This window comes from Ramularia collo-cygni (assembly GCF_900074925.1).
Source record: "Ramularia collo-cygni strain URUG2 genome assembly, contig: RCC_scaffold06, whole genome shotgun sequence".
NCBI lineage: Eukaryota > Fungi > Ascomycota > Dothideomycetes > Mycosphaerellales > Mycosphaerellaceae > Ramularia > Ramularia collo-cygni.
In genome coordinates this window covers 1,472,079-1,497,220 of record NW_019716260.1, presented here as the reverse complement: position 1 = coordinate 1,497,220, position 25,142 = coordinate 1,472,079, and the positions used below count along the sequence as shown (strand labels likewise).

Here is a 25,142-nt window from a genome sequence, read left to right as displayed (position 1 = left end):
CCATGAAAATAAGGTGTTCCTAAATTGCTGCAAGTAGTAAGGTAATTCTCAATCAATTTGCCTAAAAGCCATCCCAAAAAACGACCTCACCTCCAAAAAAGCTCCTCCACTCCTCGGCGCAATGGCCTCCAGGTAAGCAAACGTCGCAGAAGAAATCACCCCACAAGCATATCCATCGCGCCCCTCCGAATATCTAAGTACAAGACATGCTACAGATTCCAGCGCGATTCGCGCAACGCCCTCTTCTCCAACTACGACGCGGCGCAACAAACCCGCTCGCGTCCTCACTCGGGCTCTCCAGCACCTCGCAATGCGCCTTTTACCGCCTCGGCGAATTCTAGCAGTCCTTATGGAGGTGGTGGTGGCAGTGATGCGTCGCCACAATTAAATTCTTATGCCGGTGGTGGTGCGGCGGGTTTCAATGCTTATCCCAGCAGCGGCGGCGGCGTCGGCGGAGGACTCGAAGGGGATGGGACATTTCGGGCTGCGACGCCCAATCGGAGGGGACAGTATAGTGATGCTGTGTTGAGTGAGTTGGAGAGTCAGAATGATGATCAGGCGGGGGAGATGAGTAAGAAGGTTAAGATGTTGAAGGAGGTGAGTTCTACGGAGGATATTTTGAGGGAGAGAGATGTGTGTTGGGGGAAGTTGATGACTGATGCTGATATGGAGGAATAGTTGACCATGGCGATTGGGGATGAGATTCGGGATAGTACGGCTTTTACGGAGAAGATGAATGATCAGTTTGAGAATACGAGGAATCGATTACGAGGGACAATGAATCGTATGTTGAGGATGGCGGAGCGGACGGGGGTGGGTTGGAAAGTCTGGGTGGGATTCTTTTTGGCGGTGTTTTTGCTTTTCAGCTATGTTTGGTTGTTTTGAGGGAATCCATCCATTGTTTGGCAGGCGTGGCGTTATGGGATGGGTTTGAGAGGATCAGACTCTCGGAGTGTAGTGTTTGATTGGGGGTATTATCGGCACATGTGTGAGTATGAGACAGGGAGGAGACGTGGTTCGATGTCTGGTAAATCACCAGAGTGGGAACTGCAACGGCTTCGATTCGCTGATCTGCAAGGCGGAGTGAATGAATATCGCCGCACACTATTCTCTCGACGCACTACTCTCTTCCTCATCCACCGACATGGCGTCAGTCTCACAGCAATACGCATCGCGCCCGCATCTCTTGCATCACTGCGGATGACGCTGTGCTGAAGAACATGCTTGGTCGAGCACGTCGACAGTCTCCACAGAACCTTCGACCTCCATCAAGCCAAGTCCACCCTCACCCAACCAGCTGCTGAATCGCACACTCTGCCTCTGATGAGGGTCCTGATACTTCCAAAAGTCATGTCTACATCGAGGGAGGAAACTTCGCGTGGTGCATACCATAGCTTATTCGCATAGATTCATTCCTTTCACAACGAGAAACCGGAAAGACAAACATGGGATCTGTCAAGCTACCCAACATCTCAGCTTTGCCTCCCTGGACTACCCTTCCTACGCACTCAATGCAAGAGCAGAGTAAACTCAAAAGGCCCAGTCTTGAGCACATACTGATCCAAAGTCGATGGACCACAGCTTCCCGTGCCCAAACCATGATGATCAGCATCCAATCGAAGCACCACATGCTCCTGTCTCTTCTCGCTCAACTGATGAGGATGCTGCGCCTCATCAATATCCTTGACATCGTAGTGACTTGCCATGAAATCGAAGAGCTGCCCCTCGCCTCCACCGGACTTCAAGAACTGCGCAGTAAACGTTGTTTCGCCGGAAGAGAGTTGCAACCAGCGGGTATCAGTCCGGTTGGAGCACTCCTGAGGATACTCCGGACTCTCCCACAACTCCTCAACTTCCGACACCGAGTGCAAGCCCACGCGTTGGGAGAGCTTCATGTCTTTGTAGCTCTCCCGTGGACCACGACCATACCATTTGACGTTCTGAAACTCTGACTCGAGGCCAAGAGTGACACCAATCCTTGGTAGATTCTCGGGTTGGTTCTGTCCTGCCGGGATGCCCTTTACCTGCAGCTGGWCGGAGCCGTCCGGGGAGAACGTGTACTTGGTCTCAAGACCAAGACTCCACGACAAGACCGGCGGAGCAAACTTCTGCTCAAACTCGACAATGACCACCCCGTCTTGCTCGTGCCACTTGAAGCTCCTCGTGTGATTCCTTGCCAGGGGGAAGAACTTCTCCTCCCACTCGGATCCGCTCATTCCGCGGTCGTTGTCCGTCGGAGCTCGGTAGAAGCTGGGTTCCATACCCTTTGCTATCAGTTGCTTGCCATTCTTCTCCCAGGATGAGAGCACACCGCGGACCAGATCGAGCTTCCACTGCGACTTGGCACTGGAAATGGCGAGAGTGGTGCCGGATGCACTCGCTTCCAAACGAGATCCTTGAGGAGAAGCAGGAATCGCAAGCGGAGTGTAGCCAGACAGTGGCACTTGAAGCAGTGCTACCTCATGACCAGCTTCCGCCCATGCAGTCTGATCCCTAAGAGTGAAGCTGAGATCCAAGAACGTCTCCTTTGTCAAACCAGACGGCGTCTCAGGTAGACGAAGCTCAGTGGTGGCTCCTGCTTGTACGGCAGATGGAATGACAATTTCGCCACCGGATTTGGAGCCGAAATCGTCTGATATCGACCAAGTACACTTGAGGTGATCAAGAGTGTCAAAATCGAGCCGGTTGATGATCTTGACCTTGTCCGCGGACGCCGAGACGAGCTGCACAGGTTCCAGAGCCTTTTTGTACTCTACCAAGGCGCTTCTTGGCGTGTGGTCGGACTTGATCACCCCGTCCATGACAAAATTACCGTCGTGGGGTGTGTCGCCGAAGTCTCCGCCGTATCCATAAAACGTCTTGCCATCTGCAGTCTTTGTCAAAAGACCGTGATTTGCCCATTCCCACACCCAGCCACCTTGGAGAGGAGGATGTTCGTAGAAGGCATCAATGTACTCTTTGATGTTGCCAGGACCTGTCCCCATTGCATGAATGTACTCACACAGCACCAGAGGCTTGGTTTTGGTTTTGTCGTTGGCGAAGTCGATGATGAAACTCACATCTGGATACATCCGCGAGTGCATGTCCATTGTGGTGGCCTCGAGATCTGGCTCATAGTGGATCAATCGTGTTGGGTCATACTCCTTGATCCAATCGTGCATTGCAACGTGGTTACTGCCGTAGAATGCTTCATTTCCTAGACTCCAAATGATCACAGAAGGGTGGATCTTATCGCGATAGACGAGCTGCTTGGCCCGGTCGATGTATGCATCTCTCCATGCCGGGTTGTCGGATGTCCACTGAGCTGCCAGTTTCTTCGTGAGCTTCTGTCTCTCGAAGAAGGGTAGGGCTCGTTGATCCGGTGGCAGTGCAGCGTCGGCAATTGTTTCGAATCCGTGGCACTCAAGATCGGCTTCGTCCATGACCCACAAGCCCAGCTCGTCAGCCAAGTCATACAGCCTCGGGTCGCTAGGCTGATGAGAAGTTCGAATGGCGTTGATGTTGTGCGTCTTCATCAAGAGTAGATCCTGCTTCATGAACTCGTAGGGCACTGCACGTCCTTCGGTAGGGTGGTGTTCGTGTCTGTTCGCCCCTTTGAAAACCACGCGTTTGCCGTTGACTTTGATGAGACCATCCTTGAGCTCAACGACCCTGAATCCAACGCGGTGAGCTGTGAACTGGTTGGCATTGACAGAGACGACCAAGTTGTAGAGGTATGGTGTTTCGGCGGTCCATTTCTTGGGGTTGCTGATTGGCAGGGAGAAAGCGACAGCACCACTATCTTGGACTGACTTGGTCTGTTTCGCAGTGGCAACAGTATTGTTTGAAGCGTCCAGCAACTTGAGCTCGACGTCTCCCGCCCCGTAGACACTGATAGCCGCTTTGAGAGTGGCATCTTGATACTTGGCATCCAGAATCGTCTGCACCGAGACGTCCTCAATACGGGCTTTGCGAGGAAATCCAAGAAGGTACACATCTCTAAAGATCCCGCTGAGCCACCACTGGTCCTGGTCCTCGATGTAAGACCCGTCTGTGAACTGGTAGACCCTGACGGCGAGAACATTGTCCTCTCCAAGCTTGACATGGGATGAGATGTCAAACTCAGAAGGATTTCTCGCACCCTGGCCTGTGTTTCGACTCTGTTAGTTTCGTGCGTCTCGAAATATAAGACCACTGCGACTCACTGTATCCAACTTCGTTGCCATTGAGCCAAACGTGAAAACCAGAGTCTACACCTTCAAAACGCAACCGGAGCTGATCATCCTTGAATTGCTCCGGCACACGAAACTTGGTGATATATGAACCACATTCATTGTCGGTGTAAGGTGGATGAGGAGGGTCGACAAAGAATGGATACTGAACATTCGTGTAGTGTGGACCACGGCCAAAATCCTGGAGTTGCCACATGCCTGTCAAGTACGATCAGTCATTGTACACGAGGAAAGGATGTGGGTAATGTTTCCCTACCAGGAACTCTGATATCGCTCCATTTCGAGCTGTCAAAAGAGGGAGCTTGAAAGCCATTGGGAGCCTCAAACGGTGAGTTTGCAACATGAAACTTCCACTGGCCAGCCAGACTGTGTGCTCTCGCCTTGTCCGTGTCTCGTGAYAAGGCATTGCTTTCGTTGTCGTAGAGGAAGAAATCCGAGCGTGGCTGCAGCGTGTTGCGGTGAATGACGGCCAGGTTGTCCCAGTCAGGCCGTGAGGCGGCGCCAGCCTCGAGAGCAGTAATGTCACCCATCTTTCAGTGCAGGAAGGTGCTGTTCCTTTGAAATGGCCGATATGTTGAGGAAAAGGCGAGGATGGTTATTCCTACCGTACCTAACTATCATCTACAGTCTCCACAGCTTGTCAGTCACGCCCATTGCAGCAGCTTCCTGCCTCGATCTGGCAGTCCTCCACCATCGGCATGTGGAACCCATCGCCCGGCGAGCGGGCGGCAAGGGTGGAGAGTGGAGCTGGCGTGATCACGCCGCAGAGATGTTGCGTTGCGGTCTTGGCCGCCGCTGGACGGGATCGAATTTAGCCGAAGATACCGGTCTTTTGCCGATACCAGCATCATCCTCGTTCACTCACGCACGATATAATACCACGTGCTCAATGTTAAATATCGGAGATTGAGCCCGCAAGACAGAGCACGATTCTCTACAATGGCAACCTCACTTCCGCGGCGGAAGGTGATATCTACAGCAGGGGCGAGAGGAGGAATGATGATGCGTACGGAACGAAGAATACACAGTAACGACATCGTGTCGAATGAGCCTGCAGACAACTTGCCGGAGATCCTGCACCACAACTTGACGGCAGCCCTCTATTCTGCTCCACTTTTGCTTGTGCAATGCTTCTACTTCTAACAGGTATAATTGAGATCGAACGACACCGTTGGAATGCCATCAAACCCTGCCGGGACCACGTAGGTCACATTGTAGTAATAGCGATTATAGAGACTCGAGCCATACGTGGTCGGAAGTTGCTCTAATCCAGGTGCTGACGCGTTGACGTCCAAACATGGCAAATTGGAGAACCCGGATACAATGTTTCCCGCCAAGTTCCACGCAGGCGGCATTCCGAAGATCATGAATTGGAAGCTGTCGGATCCAATCTGTGTGGCATTAGGATACGAGATGACAAGCTTGTTGGCAGTCGCTACAGCCTTGATCGTCGAAGCTGTAGGATACAAACTGAAGAATCCATTCAGTGGGAAGGGTTTGWGCATAGGATCAGAAGCCCAGTGTACAATTGCCGGAACATTCTGCTGACTCCGGACGGTGGTCTCGTATTGCTCAATACCGCCGGCCATGAGGCTCTTGCTGACCCACGAAGTGGCGACCCTCGCACCGGTTCCATTGAGATTCTCCTGAATGGTATTTTCGATTTGCCGTTCACCCAACGGAGCCTCCACCAAGGACGCCAGAACCGGAGCCGGGACATGATCAACGACGGTAGACATGACCAATGCCATCGAAGCACCTTCGGCAGCGTCGTATTCAAGATTGACTTGTCTCAGGTTCGGCTCAGGAGCTTGGGACAAGCCATGCAAACCCCAGAACCAGAGTGGAAGAATGGCGGAATCCTGAGTGAGATCCCGCGAGTTCGCGCGGTCGTAAGGCCCAACCATGTTTCGCAGGAAAGCATTGTAGTGATCGGCGATGTCCTTCCATAGTTCGGAGAGCATGAAGGGCGAATGTTGAGTGAGGAACTGGTCCGCCGGTCCGTATTTGATGCTTGCAGCAAGCGCCCAGACATTGACTCCATAGTATGTAGGAGCATTGTATTCACCAAACACGTTGGAGCCTGCGGTGAACAGCTTGTAGATTTCTGTTGCGCGAGAGTTGGCGAAATCGATCAGCGTCTGGTTCTTCGTGCGCTGGCCAACCCAGCCCACCGTGAGAGCTCGCATGAGACCCGGATTGGTGTATCCCGGAACGAGGTTATCGCCATCTGTACCGTTGCGTCGCATGGCACCCACGGCCTGAACTTGGAGCGCATTGACTATTTCGTCGACCAGATCCGCACCGATGAGATGAGAGAACTCCTCCACTATCTGCACGAGCTGCGTGCCAACGAACTCGCGCCAGTTCGGGTCATATGAGCCCTGTACAATGTTAGCCTAGGTTTCACAAGACCTGTTGGTTGCTTCCAGACTCACATATATCGAAGGCGGATATAGTGGAGAGTCAGGAGTTGGATTTGGTTCTGAGAAGAGGTTTAGCGGCTGGGGTCCAACAGAAAGGTGACGATGCTCACCATCTGGAGACAGCTTCCAAGTGCCATACCATGGAGAAGTGAAGTTGTCTGTTAGTTGATTGGCAAGGCTGGAATTCCTGTTAGCCAAACGATTTGTGTTTGTATATGGACAACTTACATGTTGCTAATCGCTTCCTTGGCGTTCTCCAGATCTTGACCTTCATTCCGCCATAGGAGTCCAGGAACATACCAAGAGGTGAATCGCACACTCCACGGGCCGTTATCTTCGTAGATGATATACTTGTAAGTTTCGTCGAATCTGGCATCGTTAAGAGCCATGGAGTAGTCGAGTAAGCTCTGAGCATCTTCGGCCAAAGAGTTAGTCCTTTCGGTTTCGTATGTGGATGAGGAGCGTCTCACTTGGAGACAATTTCGAAGGCTGAGCAGCAGAAACGATGCCTGCTGCTACAACAGCCGTCTGTATCAGATTGAGCACGTGCATCATGGGCGTTCACGGGCGTCTGATTGATGATTTTCAAACCAAATGTACCACGGCACTCCACCCCGGGGCGTGGTCTTGTATATGACGACCTTTGGGGTCCACAGAAAGTAGCCCCCGACGACCAATGCGTCCTGCCGAGCCATTGTGATGGGACTATAGGTCATACCGACTGTTGGGATGTTGCAACCTGTCGTTGCAAAGCGAACATTGCTTGGCCGGCCAGCGTAGGCGAGCCACTGCTATCATTTATCCGAACGAACTATGGGGTAGCGCGTGAAGAGAGGCGGCAGGTGATCTACCCTTCATGCATGGGGTTGTGGTGCGATTCACCGCTGTGTCGTAAAGTAGACATCCAATGGCATCGGTTCCGTAAGGAAAAGTAACTTGTGTCGATGGAAGTTGGCTGTCCTTGGAGACTGGAAGGAACAACGCGACGTTGTTAGAAAAGTAGTGGGAGCCTGAGGCATGACTGGTTAGTAAGGTAAGAACATTGAAGCTTCAATCTCTCAAACGCCTCTCTCCTTTCACCTTCTTCTCCTTCTCCTTCTCATCCACCAACCTTGCTCGTAGGTATCGAGTAGAGCAATTCACGAGCATCTAGTTTACGCTTTACACTAAAAACTTCCAGTCCCGTGAAGGAAATCAGGCGATGTAACGCGGCCCTATCGATACCCCAGGCGATGGCCGGGGTGGGGTATACTACATGGCCTACGGCCGCGAAACATGGTTGATAACGACGGATGGCACCTTCCTATTCCAAGCGCCCTCGTGCGCTGTTCTACAAGCAAGCGCATACATTCCATCTCTTGGAGGACTATGTCTCGATTCTAGTACATCCCACCACTCATCCGTCGTCCTCCTAGCACAGCGCCGTCAAGATGTCATCCACACAGGAGCCGCTCACGCTGAATCAGGCACTGGCAGGCCGGAAGCTTTCTCGAAACTCCGGCCTGATCATCTTGAACATCATCTTGTCCGTCGTGCAGCTGTCGAGCTACGCCACCGGCTACGATGGCTCGATGATGAGTGGGTCGTGCCTCGTTGAGACAAGCCGAACTGAGCTGACGGCAGCAGATGGGCTTCAAACGTTAGATACGTGGCAGTCGTACTTCAATAATCCATCTCCGGGAACACTGGGAATGTATGATGCGATCGCTATTGCCACCATATAATTGATGCTGAGATGTCCGCAACAGTCTGAACGCCATTCAGTAAGACAATCAAGGGCAGAAGGCATACAGACAGGGTAGTTCAAAGGTCTCTTTAGAGCTGCGTCATGTCTCTCTCTGCTCATGTCGGAAATGGTCCGAGACATCGCTAACCCTTCTACCCTTCACTTTGTAGGAATATTGGCCAGCTGGCGGCTTTACCATTCTGCGCGGTAGCATCCGACCGCCTGGGTCGTGTGCGGACACTCCTTTTGGGTGCTACTTTGATATTGGTCGGCGTGGGTCTGCAAGGTGCTGCTCAGAACACGGGCATGTTCATTGCTGCTCGAGGCGTTCTCGGCTTTGGGCTGGCTTTCAACATCACTGCTGCACCCCTTTTGCTGCTTGAACTCGCTTACCCAACCCAACGGTCGCCGATGGTTTCCATCTATAATGCCCTCTGGAATCTGGGAGCGATAGCGGCAGCGTGGGTCACATATGGCACCTTCGTTCTGGGAAATTCCTGGAGTTGGCGTATTCCCTCAATCTTACAGGGTCTAGTCAGCGCCCTTCAAATTGGGTCGTGCTTCTTCCTGGTAGAATCTCCGAGATGGCTCATGTCCGTTGGGAGGGAGGAGCAGTCGAGACTTATCATCACCAAATATCATGCCAATGGGGATCCAAACGACCCGCTGGTTGAGCTGGAGCTTGCAGAGATCAGGCTCGCTCTACACCTAGAAGCTGAGTTGGCCAAGAACTCGCGGTGGGTTTCCTTCTTCCAAACTAAGGCCAACCGTAAGAGACTCCTCATCGTCTTGTGTGTTGGCTTCTTCTCACAATGGTCTGGAAATGGTAAGAATGTCAAGGGCAGAAGGCATACATGGTGGTTCGAGGGTTTGCTTCGAGCTATGTTATGTCTCTGCCCATATCGGAAAAAACGTCCAAGACATCGCTAATCCTTCTACTCTTCGCTTTGCAGGCTTGACCTCGTACTACCTCAGCATTGTCCTCGACAGCATTGGCTATACGTCCTCAAAGACACAGAGCTTGATCAATGGATTGCTCCAGATCTGGGCGCTCGTGACGAGCGTGTTCTTCGCCCTAATGGTACGATACTCGAGGAAAGAAGGCAAATAGGGTAGCTCAAAGGTGTCTCTCGAGCTACACCAGACCTTGGTCCCCATCGGGACTGTCTCAGACATCGCTGACTCTTCTACCTTCGCTCTCTAGGTCAATAAGTTCGGACGCCGAACATTGTTCCTCGCTTCGACCGGCGCTATTCTTATCACTTATATTGGTTGGTACCAACACAAACTGACATGGAACGATGGACTGACGTCAAACAGTCTGGACCGCGCTCCAGGCGACATATGATCAGCAAATTGCTGACGGCGGGGAAGGAAACCCTCATGTCGCCCAAGGTATACTGGCTATGATTTTCCTCTATACCCTTGCTTTCAACATCGGTTGGAACCCACTACAGGTGACTTATGTGGTTGAGATACTCCCGTATCACCTTCGCGCAAAGGCAAGTAACGTGCCATCTGGCAGTATCCTGGCACTAACCCGTGGAGACAGGGTCTGGTTCTTTACAATCTATTCGTCGCTGCAGCGCTGGTGTTCAATCAAYATGCCAACCCCGTTGCACTGGCAGACATAGGCTGGAAATGTAAGTACAGAAGCTGTTGTCTCATCATCGTATTCTAACGAGTCTAAGACTACCTTGTATACGATGTTTGGATCTTGATCGAACTGATCGTCGTCTACTTCCTTTTCGTGGAGACTGGCAATTTGTCACTGGAGCAAACCGCCGCACTGCTAGATGGCATCGATATCAAGAACACCTTGGTTGAGGGAGTAAAGATGGAAATGTCCGACAGACCAAATTTCGTTGCTATTGGTGGAAAGGAGCATGAGGGGTAGACTTGGTTGTGGTCTTGGCAATGGTAGAGACGTACCTCTGTACTCCGTGCAAGCTGACCGCATGGTGGACGAAGCAAAACATCAGTGGTGCTGTTACATTGCTCCGCGTCCCTCCACATCCCGAGGAGAGTCTTAGTGGACCCGCGTGACCATCGCCGCTGAACATGGGTATAAAGACACAAGCGATATGGTTCTTGGCCGAGCATGTGAAGCGGCAAGCCGACCACAAACGGCGTCTGGCGGATCATCGGCTTTTGAATTTTCCCTCCACTCACTCACCAAAGCAGCTACTTCAAGTAATGATCGACCGGTCGCCGAAGAACAGCCAAGACCCTAGAGTTGTGCTACTCCGTAGAGCGCATGGCATCGCGACCGTCTTGGGCTAACTTCTCCGCACAGATGGTTCCAGATGCTTCAGCGCGGCTGAACCATTCGTTCTAGTCTTTCATTCGGCATCGAAAGACACGGCCATCAACACTCCTCTCTACACGACGAGGGTTCTTCGCTCTTGAGCATACCTCAGTACGTCCCGAATCGACATGGCCCTGATGGTGGCGGGAACCCTCAAGGTACTACTGTATAGACTTCGCCCTCACAATGCATCKCCTCGCCTCTGTCTCGGCAAAGCTAGACTCTGCATGGCATCAACCCCGTGTCAATGCCCCTGCATGACCACGCGAATGTGGACTTGACCGCGTGTGGAGGACTGGGGAACCCGCGCATGGGGTAGAGGCTTGAATTCGGTACCTTGTCTCACCACCATATAGTGGACTACAGGCCCGCGTGGCTCGTCGTGTCTTGTTCCTGTCGAAGAGTCGCAATACCCACTTTCCTCGTTCGACATCTAATCTTAGTTCGCCATGGACTATTCCAACGAGAAGGACGAGACGCACCATGTCGACTACAATGACATGTCGAAAGGATCCGTGGTTCAGGAGGCAAACGTCGCCTCGGTGGCATTGACGCAGGCCATTGAACAGCAGAAGCCGTCTCTTTGGAGCAAGAGCATGATCAAACTCTACATGATAGTAAGCACCATTCATTACAGCTTCGCTCATCACCCTACAAATCTAACGGCTGCCTCGCTTGTAGATGGGTATTGGCTATCTTGTGTCCACCATGAACGGATTCGATTCGTCTCTCATGGGTGCTATTAATGCTATGGACGCGTACCAGAAAACATTCGGTCTGACCGGAGCTGGAAGCTCTGCGGGAATCATCTTCATCATCTACAATCTAGGGCAGATAGCTGCCTTTCCATTCTGCGGGTTCTTCGCCGACGGCTATGGGAGAAGGAAGTGCATCTTTGTGGGTTGCTTCCTCGTGATCGTTGGAACTGCAGTACAGACTACTTCAAACACCACGGGTCATTTCATTGCGGGTAGATTCGTCCTTGGCTTTGGTGCAGCGATCGCATCGGCAGCCGGTCCTGCGTACACAGTGGAGCTTGCACACCCGGCGTACAGAGGCACAATGGCCGGATTCTACAACAACTTCTGGTGGTTGGGCAACATTCTCGCCGGATGGACCACGTATGTATCGTATCTGGTTTGCTGCGCTCGCTTGTGCTGACACAGTTTATAGCTACGGAACTGAGTTGCACTTCCCTGGATCCTCTTGGGCATGGCGAACACCAACGGCAGTTCAGTGTGCTATGCCAGCCGTTGTCATGTGTTTCATTTTGTTCTTCCCGGAAAGTCCCAGGTATGCAAAGTTGAGGGTCAAAGGCTTCAGGACTATATTAACTTTACGACCTTTAGATGGCTATTGATGAAGGACCGCCGAGAGGAGGCTATTGCAGTCATGGCCAAGTACCACGGAGAGGGCGACGAGAACTCACCTCTTGTCACGCTCCAGCTCCACGAGATTGAGGCCGACATGTCTGTCACACGAAACGACAACCCCTGGTGGGACTTCAGGGAGCTTGGAAACACGCCAGCAGCGCGATACCGTATCTACATGGTCATCGCAATGGCGTTTTTTGGCCAATGGTCTGGCAACAATGGTAGGTTGAAGCGTGATAAGCTCCGAATCTCTCCGCAAATTTCGCTAACTCTTCGACAGTCGTCAGCTACTTTATGCCACAGATGGTAGCCAATGCTGGCATCACGGACACTTCCACACAGCTCCTCATCAATGCCWTTAACCCGATCTTCTCGATGCTGGGCGGCATGTACGGTGCCACACTGCTCGACAAGCTGGGACGGAGAGTCATGTTGATGGCAGGTCTTGCAGGCGGTCTGGTCTCGTACTGCCTCTTGACAGCCTTCACAGCAGCGTCAGAGTCCAACCGCGATCTCTCGTATGGAACCATCGTCTCCATCTATCTGTTCGGCATCTGCTTTGCGTGGGGTTGGACTCCGCTCCAAACACTATACGCCGTCGAGTGTCTCGAGAACCGAACTCGTGCCAAGGGAAGCGGCTTGAACTTCCTCTTCCTCAACGTCGCCATGGTTGTCAACACCTACGGTATCAGCGTTGGAATTGAGAAGATTGGCTGGAAGCTCTACCTGGTGTTCATCGGATGGATCTGCGTGGAATTGGTATTGATCTACTTCTTCTTCGTTGAGACAAAAGGCAGGACGCTGGAGGAACTCTCGGAGATCTTTGAGTCGAAGAACCCTCGCAAGGCGTCGACACGGAAGAGGACAGTGGGGATGGATGAGCACGGTAATGTCGTGCAGATGGATTGATGGATGTAATGTAATGCACTCATGATTGAATCTCAATTCAGCCAGCTGGCTTACAATCAGTTCTTTCCCCAGCCTACATTCGTCATGCCCGTCCAAAGCGCTGGAATTGGAGAGCAGTACATACTAGTCTCGAGAGTGATTATGTGAAGTTCGCGTGAAGTTTCACGACGAATCCAATTTGTAGATCCGATCGTGTGCGCAAATGTGCTGCCCAGATGTTGATATAGTTGGATCCTTGAATGGACCTGAGACATCGCTGATGCAAGGATGCTGAAGGAGCGTAGAAAAGAAACGAACGAGCATCCAGACAACTGTCCTGCTAAAGAGCAGAGATAATGTATTGAACAATTGGCACAAAGTGAAATAAAAGGGGTTCAAAGTTGAAATTCATCTAATCCCAGGAAACTGGGGTCCAGCGTATAGCTCAACTACTGAGGTACACTTGCTATCTATCTCTATCCCTCACCATTCTCTCTCTCCTCTCCTCTTTCTCTCTCCGTCTCCTTTCTCTTCCTCTCATTGGTGCGTCATGAATGCCAATTCATTGTCTAGTTGGCGAGGGTCTTCTTAGGAATGCAAGACTGCGAAGCGTCAGCTCAAGAATTTCGAAAAAAAGGTTCAAAAGGTCTCAGAACTCACCTTGCACTCGTCGAAGTTGGCAGCAGTGCTGCTAGCGGAAGCAACACAGGCGATATCAGCGACAGGGTTGACACCTGCTTCTGCGGCAGCGGCAGCACAAGAGCCGCCGGTGGAAGCCAAGTGAAGGACACATTCTGTCGCTCATATCAGCATTCTGGTATCACCGAGCACTTTTAAAAGTTACTCACTCTCAAGGTTGTGCTTGGAGCAGCCAGGTGGGAGTGTGATATCCACCATTCCTGGCTCACGAGTGTCACGCTTCACTACGATGTCCTCCTTGGCCGCGGTCTTCTTTGGGATGCAAGACTTGCACTCATCGAAGTTGGCGGCGGCGCCTGAGGCGGAGCCCACGCAGGCGAGATCGGCGACTGGGTTAAGACCGGCTCTGGGTTGGAACGTTAATACYTGAATGCATGTAGGGAGCCGGAGAATGAGTTGTGGAAGTCTAAGTGAGGATAGTGGTATGCATGTAGGGGGCGATGGATGGATGGATTCTTGGTAACTTACTCTCCGGCAGCGGCACCGCAGGAAGCAGAGGCGGCTGCGAGGTGACCGACGCACTCTGTACGGACTATAGTTAGCCACAACGCTAAGAGTGATAGAGATACTTTTATTTCTGGAACGTACTGGCGAGGTTGGTCTTGGTGCAGCCATCTGGGAGCTTCAAATCCACCTGGCCGGGCTCACGGGTGGAGCGAACCTCGGCGGGGGAGGCGTAGGCAATGGCCGCGAACGCAGCGATGACGACGGTGGTGAACTGCATTTTGATGGTGTTGGTTGGTTTGGGTGGTTGGTTGGTAAGAAGGTTGGATTGCTGTTGCTGATTGTATGGAGTGAAGGCTGGATGATGAGTTGAATGATGGGTGGCTCACGCTGTTTATATGTCAAAGAGAGCGTCAGCTAGGACATGTCATTATCGTCATCGTCTTGCACGTTGTGTCAACGAGGCACCTCGATGGCCATCCTTCTCTATCCTTCCTTTTCTTCCTTCGCCGTGTTTCCTCGCCCCACACATCTGTTCCCGCCTTCGATTGGAGACGCGTGGCAAGCAATGCTATTGGTAGCATGTCGTTCGTCAATCTAGCATCGTTCGGAAGCCATTGAAGTTGTAATAGTGCAGTGAGCCTCTTAGGCTGTCGATTGGAACACTTTGAAATCATCACGCTGAGCTATGAAGGTTTCTTCGCCGGATATCCACATACCACACGGCTGCTTCTGGGTCTTACAAGTCTTGCAATGAGATCTCACTACGTATGAGTTTCGTGCTCTATGAGCATCACGAACGTTGCATCCAGGGCAGCTGTCCCCATCCCTCCACTAGAAAGTTGAATACTACATGATTGGGTTCAATGCCACACGTTCCACCACGTGCCAACATGCTTTCAAAAGCCGCATGTTTCATCATTCTACCGATCGCGCGTGCGGCGTATGGCATTTGTCGAATCGTCTCCACACACACTACTTCGGATCAAAGTTGTTCCTTGTCATCTAACTCGCCAATACGGGCTTAGCTTTGTCCAAGCTTTCCCCGACGATCCTCCTTGGTGCAACGCTTAACTGCTTTCAGGTACCAACCATGAATGCTACACTACTGCATCCTGCATCCGACTGCCGATGATGTAAATCGCGCAAACAAAACTCTATAATGTGAGGAATGATCGACCCGTTAGTCGACGTTTTGGCACAGTGCTCGTKCGCAAGAGGATTCGAATGGTGCGCATAGGGCAGGAAACCTTAGTGGTCAGGAATCCTTAGTGGTCGAGATTGCCCACGTGCGGACGAGATTGATATTTTTCACACAAGCTTTGAGCTTCGATATGGTGGGCGGACTACCGAGTGCCCAGAGCAGGGCTCGTGTACGACGAGAGACATTCATTATCGAGATATTTGTGCATTATTATATTGATGCATCATACATGTATATACAAAGGTGAGGAGCTCTTTCGAGCTCAATGGTCATAACTTCATAATATCAATACATAGAGAACGTCCGTCGACCACCTATCCGTCTAACATAAACAATGCCATCAAACCGTACTCCAATCCGTCTCAGATAACCAAGTATTCACCACTTTGCACCTCTTCTTGGCCACGTGTGTGTCCATATTACTCTTGCGGCTGAATTCCTTGTTGCAAAAGGGACATTGAATACTGGTCTGACTCCGCTGCTCCCGCATGTGACGCTTATAGTTGTCCATATTTGAGAACGACCTCCCGTTACATCCATGTTCGAAGCATCGTGGCCGGCTGTCTTGACTGGAGTCCTCCGATCTGTCCGAGAGTGATTTTGATGGGTGTCGACGACACATGTCTGATTTTGCTCGGCTACGTTTGATTTTTGGATAGTCTGGAAGGCTATCGCCACGAGGCAAAGGTTGCCATGTGGCTGGGCACGATCTAGGTTGGAACGTGGGAGAGATTGGCATTGCTCCGGGATGACTTGTGTAGGTGTTTTGATAGATGTTCGAGTGTGCCAGATCGAGGTTTGTGAGGACTGCGTGGAGATCATCATCGTGCAGGCCGATTGAAAGAGGCGAGACGGATTCAAGTGGGAACTGTGTCGATGAGGTAGGCGGCCACGAGTATGGGCTGAAAGCAAAGTCTGGATGCTCCATCTTGGTTGTAGTAGATGTGTGTGTGTGGAAAAGCTGGCTTGTGATGTTCCTTTGTCTTGTATATCGATGGCTTGGACATTGCTGTATATATTCGAGGGAGCAAAGTATGTTACTCCCTCCAGTCTGGCGCGTGGCATCGAAGGATGCGCGCCGAATCCGGCGAGGGCATTGATGACCGCAGCGCGACCTGTCGGGTATTTCCAGGATTGTGTTGGCTGACTATCCCACGCAGGAACAGGAGCAGGAGCTACAGTAACCCGTTGCTTATCACACTATCACCGATCCATGCCAATCCTGAGGATTTGTATGAGGATTGGGATTGGCATTTAGGGCTGAGCTATCTCGTCATACCAGTACCTTGCATGGAACTCGCTCGTTTGTTCCCTTCATACTCGCCCCTGATTTATGAACTCCGACGATGGTTGTCAGTGAATGATCAAAGATGGTTGCCGCACAGCGATTGTATCGCGCAGTAGACTTAAGAAGTCGTGAGGGGATCCACCAGTGGCACAGAGCGATCGGGACGCTTGGTGAGCGCACGTGGCTCACGTGGCGATCGCACGCTACTCGCCATGATCACTCGCTCCCACATGTTGGTGCTCGGATCAGATTACCAGATCGAACTGCTTCGGCTCTGAACGTTACGTACTCCCACATGTCAGTGAGGCGCCGTTGTGCAGGCAACACAAGCATCAGGATCACTTTCTTCTTGCCCTAGGTCTCTCTAGAACGCCAGGAGGAAGTATGATCATCCTCCGGAAAACGGAATGAAAGGATCAACAAGATTCGCCGGGAGCTGTTGAGATTTGCTTAAAAGTGCTTGGTTCTGGGAAGCTGTCAGTGCGGCGCGCGCTACTTTGATGGGCCAATTGATGGGTTGTTAGGTATATGGACGAAGGATGGGCGACGGATGAGATGAGGGAAAGGATTGGATGACGGAAAGGGCTGTGGGGTCGACCAATCCGGAAACCTCAAGGGACAATTTGAGTTTCCAACGTTTAACAGCTTTACTGGACCATCTCCGTACAGATGCGTTGAAATGCAGCCGTAGCAGAGTGGGATGTTGTTTGGAAACCCTCCGACATTGGTCCTGGCATCCTTGATGCACGGTCAGGGTGACAACGTGCACCAAACGTGCACCTCCGATGCCACGTTCCAATGCACGCCTCGCACGTTCCAGCATCAAGGAGTGCCTAGCGTGGATTGCACTATTTGCTCGATTCCCTCGGTCTGTGTCGTCCTTGCATCGCACTCGCGCATCGCGTCTACCCGGACGAAGGTCTTTCAACGGAGCCACATCAAGAGAACCCAAGAATTTGATGACTGCGGTCTTTCGAGACCCCAGGCCAAGGCGATTCGTGCCACACGAATGTAGAGAACCAAGGGCACGAACGCCAGCCGAGATGGTTGGGATTCAAGAGGTGGGTGAACGCGTTGCTCTGGCCAGTGCTGCTGGCGATAGCCTTGCTGTTCAATGTGAAACAAGTTGAGCCGAAGCGTACTTCCTGCGAAGAGACTCTTGTCTGGCCCATGACTTTCAGCGCCCGGCAATAGCCCACCAGTTGTCCTTTTCGTAACCCGAATCGAGGACCGTACCGCCTGCTGACCGGACGTTGTCTTCCAGCTCGCCTTTCCGGTAAAGGTGATAGTATCGGTGGAACGTCTTATCCTCAGGTGGGGCGGTCTCGCCTTTGGTCTTCTTCCCACGCATTACCCAAGGCACCATTACGTCTTGGTCGTCACCTTCGTTCCATCCTCGCCGACTGCTGCCCTGTTCCAATGCCCAGACATATACCAAGGCTTGGCCGCCTGACTTCAACGTTTCAAGAATGGATTTCACGGCTTCAATTCGCCTCTCCGTTGTGGAAAGATGGTGAACGACTGCGATAGAAATTGCGAAATCAAATCCGGAATTCTGGTGGGGCAGATCAAGGATATCGGCCACAGCAACGGCGTGTGGCTGATGCTGAGAGGCGATGGAGACGAGATTATGGGAACTGACTTACCCACATCAGCCGACTGAGATGCTTATTGTCGTCTTGCTATGTGGTGGGTACGCACCGGTCCGAACCCACGATGAAGACATCGGAATTTACGGCGAGATATTTGCCATTGCCGCAGCCCACATCGAGTCCTACAGAGCCAGCGGGCAGGTCTTTGATGAAGCGCTCTATGATCGGCCAAGGCTATGGTCTTTGTTAGTGCCTGTTCTGCGCAAGCGCTGGTAAGGTGCGTACTTTGTAGCGAGTCGAGGAGAAGTGGGAGGCAATCTCCTCGTAGACGGTGTGTACATGCTCACTTTCGTAGCTCTCGCCACGTCTTTCTGTGCCCTCTCCTTTTGACTCCATTGTAGACTTTTGTGAGATGAGAGAGGGAAGGAAGAGGATGGATTTCTGATGATGAAGCCCGGGATTCTTTAGCGGGCAAATGCTGACTCACCATAACCCTACCCYAACCCTAAGCAGCACATGCCCTTCCCCTCGCTCGCATTCGCGCATTCACGCCCTCCCATCCCTCGACATCAACAATCCATCAATCGGTCAACTCAAACTGCACTGAGCCATCTCCACTGACCCACAATTACATGACCATCCGCTCGGCTTTGTTTTCCAGCTTCAGACCATGTTTCTATCTTTTGTGTCTATGCTGAAATGGACAAGACTTCCTCACGGCGGACAAGGTGGACAAGGACATCAATGGCCGCATTCGGTCACCTTTGAGGACAAGTACTGTGCCCATATCGAAATCGGGCTGTCGTCTCACATCTTTCCTATTTCCTTGACCTCGTCATTTCCAAAAGCATCTTGCCAATCCCGTGGAAAAGCGACAACAGCAACACACGCCCGTTGTTGCTTCTTCTCTTCTACTCATTTGACAACTCATAGAGTCTCGGGTCTTTGAGACGACCAGCAGATACCTGCTGTACGTTTCTGAGCTCATTGTCCTGATTAATCAAAGATCCACCACCGACGACGCCACTTCCGTGACAAACGCACAGCAACAATGTCGTTTAATGGCATGAATTTGGAAGAGTACTTCAACTTGTCCCAGGTACAGCGGGATGCGATCGAACAAAGGTACCGTAGCAGATCACGGGCAGCTGTGGGTTCGAGTCCATCCGGCGTTTTCAAACCATGGAGGAGAAACGACGACCAAGCATTGGCCGAAGCACGAGGTCTCGTCAAGCGCCTCGAAGCCCAGAAATCCGCTGCCAAACAAGCGGAGCAACTGGCGTTGGTCAGAGGAGAAGCAAAGCGCAAAGAAGCTGAGCGGAAAGCAGCAGAAAATGCAGGAGCGGCAGCCACCAATGACGCAAAGATGGCGGAGGGCAATGCGAGAATTGCTAGAAATTCCGAAGCTGCGAGGCGAGCGTATGCTCAGAAACCGCTACGGAAAATGAACGGCATGAGGAACAATGTCCGAGTCATCCCAGATCGTGTTGCTATCGGTCGAATTGGAAAGGAGTTTCCGTTCACCAAGATGCAATTTCCTAGAGGCTTCCCAGGTGGTCAAAATCGTTGCTACCGGAATTCAATCTTAGTAAGTTTCTGTGAACATTGTGACTCGGCTTTGATACTCATCAATTTTCCAGCAATGTGTCTTTCATACTCCCGAGTTCTATCATCTCATGGGTAACATTCATAAAGATTGTCCATATGAGACTCGTGAGTGCCTGACTTGCGCTCTTCAGTACATGCTCACGACATATTGGAACGGAACAGGATATCCAGTAGAACTCGTGACCCGCAGTGATGAGCTCTTCGAGGCGATCAAGATTAATTTCACCTACAAAGGAGACTTGGACATCATTAACGGGTTACAAGCCGATCCATTCGACCTCATAACTAGTTTCGTCCGTTACATTGAGCGAGATATCACTGGATCCGATCCAAACACCCCGCTTGACCTTCCCATACGAGACGCCGAGGTCAACTCGAACAATTTCACTGTTCCAAGTGTATTCGATGTCGACTACATTGAGAGCTGGACATGTGTAGATTGCAATGAGCACCATCCGGCCCCCGCCGTGAGCGCATTCGGGCTTGACATCAATGTTTTGGAAGTGCAAGAGGTCCGCAGGATAGAGGATTATCTCGAAGATTACGAAATGAGTCCATTCTACAGCCGTCAACCTTATCGTTGCGACAGCGAGGCCTGCCGTGTACGAGCCCTCCAGCATGGATACGTTGCCCCAGACCAGCTGAGGAGAAAGCTTATAGTAAACGCCCCAGAGATACTCGTAGTCCGGCTGAACCGTGTCAAAGACGAGGATGAAGTGAATAGTCAACGCATCGTATATCAGGAGCAGCTCGATCTTACGAGATACTCAGCATCGGGAAACGACATCAGATACAAACTCAGGGGAATCGTGGACCACATCGGAAGCACTCAAAATGGTCACTACACTGCGGCAGTTTTGTGCAGGCCTTTGACATTCCTACCGGAGCAGGGATCTCGGTATTGCAGAGTCAACGAAACGTCTTTGGGGCCGCTAATGTCCGATGCGAGGGATCTTTTGAACCCGGAGGATAGAGATGTTTACGTTTTGGTATATAGCAAAGTGCCGTAGTGCATCTGATCAGTGTATATACATCTGTCCGAGATTCTTTCACCCCCTTAATTTAGTCTTCTGCTCGCTGTTTCCTTTCTCATGGGGTCCAGATACATCGCGAGACCTTTGCAAGAAGACTTCAGTTTCCTGCTTTCTCGCGACGTCAATATTTACATTCACTTTGTTGACGGATACAGCGAGTCTCTCATGCACTTCATATCCTGCGAAAGATCTTCCGCTTATGTGTATCCTCGATTCGTACGTCAAAAGCTCCCGCACTCTCATTGTCTTTCACTGCCTCCGCGCATTGGGTTTGACTTGAGAAAGGCTGGGCTTCAACGGAAGTGTTCCTTGATGCGTTGAGGGGGAGGGAATAGTCGACCAAAGGCCGCAGAGCAATTAATCGTACCCAAGAAAACAGAACATCCAGTACTGAAGAACGGAATCCGAGCAGCTGATCTACACACCTCGAGCCACACTTCTCAGGAGAACCGTACTTTGACAGACCAGTTGTTCGACATCATGAATCCTGCCAAGACATTGCGTTTCATAAAAGTACATCCGGCCAGCGTAGGGTATAGAAAGCAGCGCTGGCTTATGCTCGTTGTCAAAATTCCTCCTGCTCGCGGAAAAACATGGTGAAGCTGATGATGGTTCCGTAAATCAAAAGTCCTCCCACGATACTCATCGCCATGGCCGGGGTTTGGATCAAATCGCAATGCGCGAGAACAACGGGCAATGCTGGAAAATCATATCAGAATGCCAGCTCTCTCTCTCATAACGGGTCTGTACGCATCTCACCAATTCCCATAACCACCAGAAATCCGGTGATGAACTTTCCCAGCTCTACGATGCTGTTGCTGCCGCTGTCCATGAAATCATCGCTATTCTGCGCCTTGCCACATAGCCAGTTGGGGATCGGCGCGAAGACATATGTTGCCACTACGAGTAGTGGGAGGTAGTTTGCGAAGAGCGCCGAGGAGAGGATGACGAGTAGGAAGCCGATTGCGAGCACCTGTTTGGGATCTTATCAGCTTGCTGGAGGGTGTCAAATATCATCGCGGTATCTCCGTACAAAGGACAACGATATGATCGTTTTGATTCCAGCCATGATGGGAGTTGTGCGGTTGGTCCGGCCTAATGCTGAGTAGAAGTGACGCCTGATGGACGATGGAGTTGGAAGCTACCTGTGGAAGCTTAGCGCGGCGGCTCGTCGCGCACGGCCGTCGCCAGATGTCACCTGAAAGAAGAAGGAGCTGGCAATGACCAACAACTTCATCGCGACATCGGCACTCCGTCCTCGTTTCAGCAACAACATTGACTAGTCGAACACAATCACACGAAACGCCACGACACCCTGCACACCAACGGTACCATGGAGGACCTCGAGCCAGCCGCTGGATCACCTACATTGGACAACGGCAACGAGCCGCAGGGCAACAACGACGCCGGCGACACGCTCCGCCCTGACGCGGAAGAGGAAGATCACGCTGGCACACCACCCATGGCGGACCCAATGGCGGATATGGAGACGCGCGCAGACGATGAGGCGCCCGCTGCAGAGGGCGAAGCGGATGCAGATGTGGACATGAACGTGGATGGCGCGGCGCAGCGGGACGACGACGATGATGATTTGGAGTCTGATCTGGAGGAATTGGATGAGCAGCAGTTTGAGGACTTTGATGCTTCCGCACTCAACATTCCCGACAAGCCGCTACAGGTTGACGAGTCGAATGTCGGCCTATTGGGTGTGCACAAGCGGAAGCGGACGGCCGAGGAAGAGGCCGAGCGCGAGCGGAAAAAGAAGAAGAAGGCCAACAGACGCGAGAAGCCGAAAAGGAGCAAGCGTGGGGAAGACGAGGATGACTTTGAGGGCGGCGTGGAAATGGATGGGAAGCGCATGCGGAAGAGCAAGGGTGGTGAGAGCCGTGCAGGAAAGAGTGGTGGAGTGCGGAGAGCGCGGACACCAGAAGACGAGAGCATGCTCTCTCCTGAAGAGCGTAAGTTGAGACCGAGCTGTATGGGAACGGTCCAGCCACTAATGATGATGTTCTAGGCCGCCGTCGTGCACTCGACCGCAAGATGGACGAGGCGCTCAAGTCGCACCGCATCTCTCGCCGCAAGGCCACCCAGGACATGGAAGAGCGAGCTGACCAGGAGCTGGCTTCCATGCGCGAGCGCATCGGCAAAGCGTGTGAGGCAGACGCTGTGGCCCGCGCTTCTGGCGGCGTGGCCACTCAGAAACTCAAGATCCTACCCGCACTCGTGGAGCTCCTCAACCGCAACACCATCCAAACCCAGATTGTCGATCCCGATGTGAACATCCTTGAGGGTGTCCGCTGGATGCTGGAACCTGCAGATCAGGATGCAGCTCTGCCAAACTACCAGATTCAACGCGAGCTGTTCTCCATCCTAGCCCGGCTGAACATTGGCCGAGAAGCACTGAAAGCCTCTCAGCTAGGCAAGGTCGTTCTGTTCTACACCAAGTCCATCCAGCCACAGCCCGCCATCAAGCAGATTGCACAACGACTTGTGGCGGAATGGATGCGGATCATTTTGAACAAGAACAAGAACCGGAAGCACATGCATGTGGAGACGAGGACGTATGATCCAACGCTCGCCGCACAAAGCCAACGAACTGCTGGTGCAAGTCAGGTGGACAAGCATGCACAGGCCGCGGAGAAGCGACGCAAGGTCTTGGCCGCGCCTGCTCCGACAAACCGTGCGAGACCGGAGGGAGGTGTCGGCATGTACACTATTGCGCCTGTGAACAACATGAGCAATGGCATGGGTGTGAACAGTCGGACCCTTGGAACGGGTGGCACAGACGCCTTCAAGCGGATCGCAGCGAGGAGTACCGGAGCAAAGAAGCGGTAGTGCTCTGGCAGACGATTGGTCCTGAGAAACCTGCGTCTTGGTTGAGATTGGCTGCGAATGGTCCTTCATTTAGGAGTGAAGCAGGAGTTAGCATTGCGAACGTGTACCAGTATTGTAGCCTCGAGTAGTAGACACTCATTTTCAATACAGAGTGTTGAACCCATCCCCCTCCCGGATGCTACCTGGCGACCTTGGCCCGTTGACTTTGAAGACCTTCTTTGCTGGACTCCAACCTTCAATCGTGATCCGGCATCGGACAGCGGCCGGTAGAAGTCCTTGCCTCCATGCACACGCGATCGACATGGCGGATATGCAAGTACTGTAGGATCACAAGTACTGTAGGATCAGGTGCTCGCTACCGGTGCAAAGACCACAATCGTCTGCGTGAGGTCTGAGTGCTCGAGAGCAGGTCAATGCCCATTGTATGCCTCCCCACTCGCTGCACCTCCACGTCCATAACCGACTGTCACATATCAAAGGATGATTTCCGCGACAGGAGCTTGGGAGAGCACGTCGTTGCCAAGTCCATGAACGGTCCACCTGGCGGAACACCACCCTCCTCATCCTCCTTCTCCTCCTCCATCCCATCGACACGATTCACGACAAATACCCGCAAAGCCGTCAAACATCACCACCATGGCAAGCAATGACATCACGGCCCTGTCGCCTACTTATAAAAGAACTCTCAAATCCTGTCATCTTAATCAGCGGGCAAAGACCCTTAATACCTCGATGATCTCTTGGACGCTGCCTTAATAGCAWACTGGGTAGTGCTGGTTTCTAGTATCAGGTTTGTCAGCTCGAACATGTACAGTGTTCGAGCCCAGGCCAGATGAAGGTCCTGATATTCTTTTGCCATTTCGGCTGAATGTATTTCTCTTGTTATTTTTGGCGATATGTGGAAGGAGGATGGGGTGAGGGTTCGAGCCACTCTTTTGATGTTTGTGGACACACGGAGGGAGGGCTCGCGACTTTCTTCTGCTGAGATGGCCTGGCTATCTATCTGGACACAGAACGGAGGATGCTTCACTTTGAACATCCGCACATGCCGAAGCTCTCCGCCGACAACCTCTTCATGCATGCATGTCCCGACGCACCACCCAAAATTTACGGAGTGTCTGGTAGGAGCCCTCACCAAAATCGGACGCATCCATCGGGGCAGGGCATCTCCGTCAAAGAACAGCACGGGCACGCTCCAGAGACTTCCACCACCGTCAATCATCCCGCTCTCCAAGCCAACCCGCCCAAGTGAAATGGACCGGCTCAAGGCCTGTGAATCAGCTATTCGGCCGGCATTCTTGCAACTTCCAGCCAGCACTCGCACTCGATGCCATCTTCTTCTTCTTCTCCTCCTCCTCCTTCTTCTTCCTCTTCTTCTTCCATCACTCATCCCTCTTCCCGAGCTCGCACAACAACCACTTCTGCCGCTCTTCTCTTCATTCTCCGTCCGCGGCCACAAACATCTGAGAACAACCAAGTTGTCCAGCTGCCGATAGCCTCCTTGAC

General features: G+C 52.1%; 11 protein-coding genes; 5 read left to right on the top strand and 6 right to left on the bottom strand.

Moving 5' to 3' along the window:
- Positions 1-121: 121 nt before the first annotated feature.
- On the top strand, positions 122-965 carry RCC_04942 (related to ER-Golgi SNARE complex subunit BET1 protein; the record flags this gene model as incomplete). XM_023770218.1 has 4 exons in its annotated part: positions 122-132; positions 216-597; positions 679-784; positions 910-965. 4 exons carry the CDS (start codon positions 122-124, stop codon positions 963-965), a joined length of 555 nt encoding a protein of 184 aa, XP_023625986.1.
- A 543-nt stretch (positions 966-1,508) lies between these two features.
- Positions 1,509-4,741, bottom strand: RCC_04941 (related to beta-galactosidase; the record flags this gene model as incomplete). XM_023770217.1 has 3 exons in its annotated part: positions 1,509-4,126; positions 4,185-4,409; positions 4,468-4,741. The coding sequence occupies 3 exons, from the start codon at positions 4,739-4,741 to the stop codon at positions 1,509-1,511; spliced, it is 3,117 nt and encodes a 1,038-aa protein (XP_023625985.1).
- Positions 4,742-5,350: 609 nt separating this feature from the next.
- Positions 5,351-7,189, bottom strand: RCC_04940 (related to OrfH, unknown gene in trichothecene gene cluster; the record flags this gene model as incomplete). XM_023770216.1 has 5 exons in its annotated part: positions 5,351-6,595; positions 6,650-6,696; positions 6,748-6,815; positions 6,866-7,052; positions 7,108-7,189. 5 exons carry the CDS (start codon positions 7,187-7,189, stop codon positions 5,351-5,353), a joined length of 1,629 nt encoding a protein of 542 aa, XP_023625984.1.
- Positions 7,190-8,067: 878 nt separating this feature from the next.
- RCC_04939 (related to hexose transporter protein) lies at positions 8,068-10,260 on the top strand (the record flags this gene model as incomplete). XM_023770215.1 has 9 exons in its annotated part: positions 8,068-8,215; positions 8,264-8,330; positions 8,386-8,400; positions 8,534-9,189; positions 9,317-9,444; positions 9,568-9,634; positions 9,684-9,865; positions 9,916-10,006; positions 10,055-10,260. The coding sequence occupies 9 exons, from the start codon at positions 8,068-8,070 to the stop codon at positions 10,258-10,260; spliced, it is 1,560 nt and encodes a 519-aa protein (XP_023625983.1).
- Positions 10,261-11,120: 860 nt separating this feature from the next.
- Positions 11,121-12,953, top strand: RCC_04938 (probable lactose permease; the record flags this gene model as incomplete). XM_023770214.1 has 5 exons in its annotated part: positions 11,121-11,288; positions 11,353-11,792; positions 11,845-11,964; positions 12,021-12,265; positions 12,325-12,953. 5 exons carry the CDS (start codon positions 11,121-11,123, stop codon positions 12,951-12,953), a joined length of 1,602 nt encoding a protein of 533 aa, XP_023625982.1.
- A 548-nt stretch (positions 12,954-13,501) lies between these two features.
- RCC_04937 (uncharacterized protein) lies at positions 13,502-14,355 on the bottom strand (the record flags this gene model as incomplete). XM_023770213.1 has 5 exons in its annotated part: positions 13,502-13,534; positions 13,593-13,726; positions 13,781-13,977; positions 14,100-14,154; positions 14,220-14,355. 5 exons carry the CDS (start codon positions 14,353-14,355, stop codon positions 13,502-13,504), a joined length of 555 nt encoding a protein of 184 aa, XP_023625981.1.
- A 1,264-nt stretch (positions 14,356-15,619) lies between these two features.
- Positions 15,620-16,207, bottom strand: RCC_04936 (uncharacterized protein; the record flags this gene model as incomplete). Its single annotated transcript, XM_023770212.1, has 1 exon — positions 15,620-16,207. One exon carries the CDS (start codon positions 16,205-16,207, stop codon positions 15,620-15,622), a length of 588 nt encoding a protein of 195 aa, XP_023625980.1.
- A 1,537-nt stretch (positions 16,208-17,744) lies between these two features.
- RCC_04935 (probable methyltransferase) lies at positions 17,745-18,555 on the bottom strand (the record flags this gene model as incomplete). XM_023770211.1 has 3 exons in its annotated part: positions 17,745-18,204; positions 18,269-18,393; positions 18,445-18,555. The coding sequence occupies 3 exons, from the start codon at positions 18,553-18,555 to the stop codon at positions 17,745-17,747; spliced, it is 696 nt and encodes a 231-aa protein (XP_023625979.1).
- Positions 18,556-19,210: 655 nt separating this feature from the next.
- On the top strand, positions 19,211-20,777 carry RCC_04934 (uncharacterized protein; the record flags this gene model as incomplete). XM_023770210.1 has 2 exons in its annotated part: positions 19,211-19,747; positions 19,800-20,777. 2 exons carry the CDS (start codon positions 19,211-19,213, stop codon positions 20,775-20,777), a joined length of 1,515 nt encoding a protein of 504 aa, XP_023625978.1.
- A 589-nt stretch (positions 20,778-21,366) lies between these two features.
- On the bottom strand, positions 21,367-21,870 carry RCC_04933 (probable Vacuolar protein sorting 55 superfamily; the record flags this gene model as incomplete). XM_023770209.1 has 3 exons in its annotated part: positions 21,367-21,500; positions 21,561-21,774; positions 21,835-21,870. The coding sequence occupies 3 exons, from the start codon at positions 21,868-21,870 to the stop codon at positions 21,367-21,369; spliced, it is 384 nt and encodes a 127-aa protein (XP_023625977.1).
- A 264-nt stretch (positions 21,871-22,134) lies between these two features.
- On the top strand, positions 22,135-23,636 carry RCC_04932 (related to SPN1 Protein is Spt6-interacting putative elongation factor; the record flags this gene model as incomplete). XM_023770208.1 has 2 exons in its annotated part: positions 22,135-22,759; positions 22,816-23,636. The coding sequence occupies 2 exons, from the start codon at positions 22,135-22,137 to the stop codon at positions 23,634-23,636; spliced, it is 1,446 nt and encodes a 481-aa protein (XP_023625976.1).
- Positions 23,637-25,142: the final 1,506 nt, after the last annotated feature.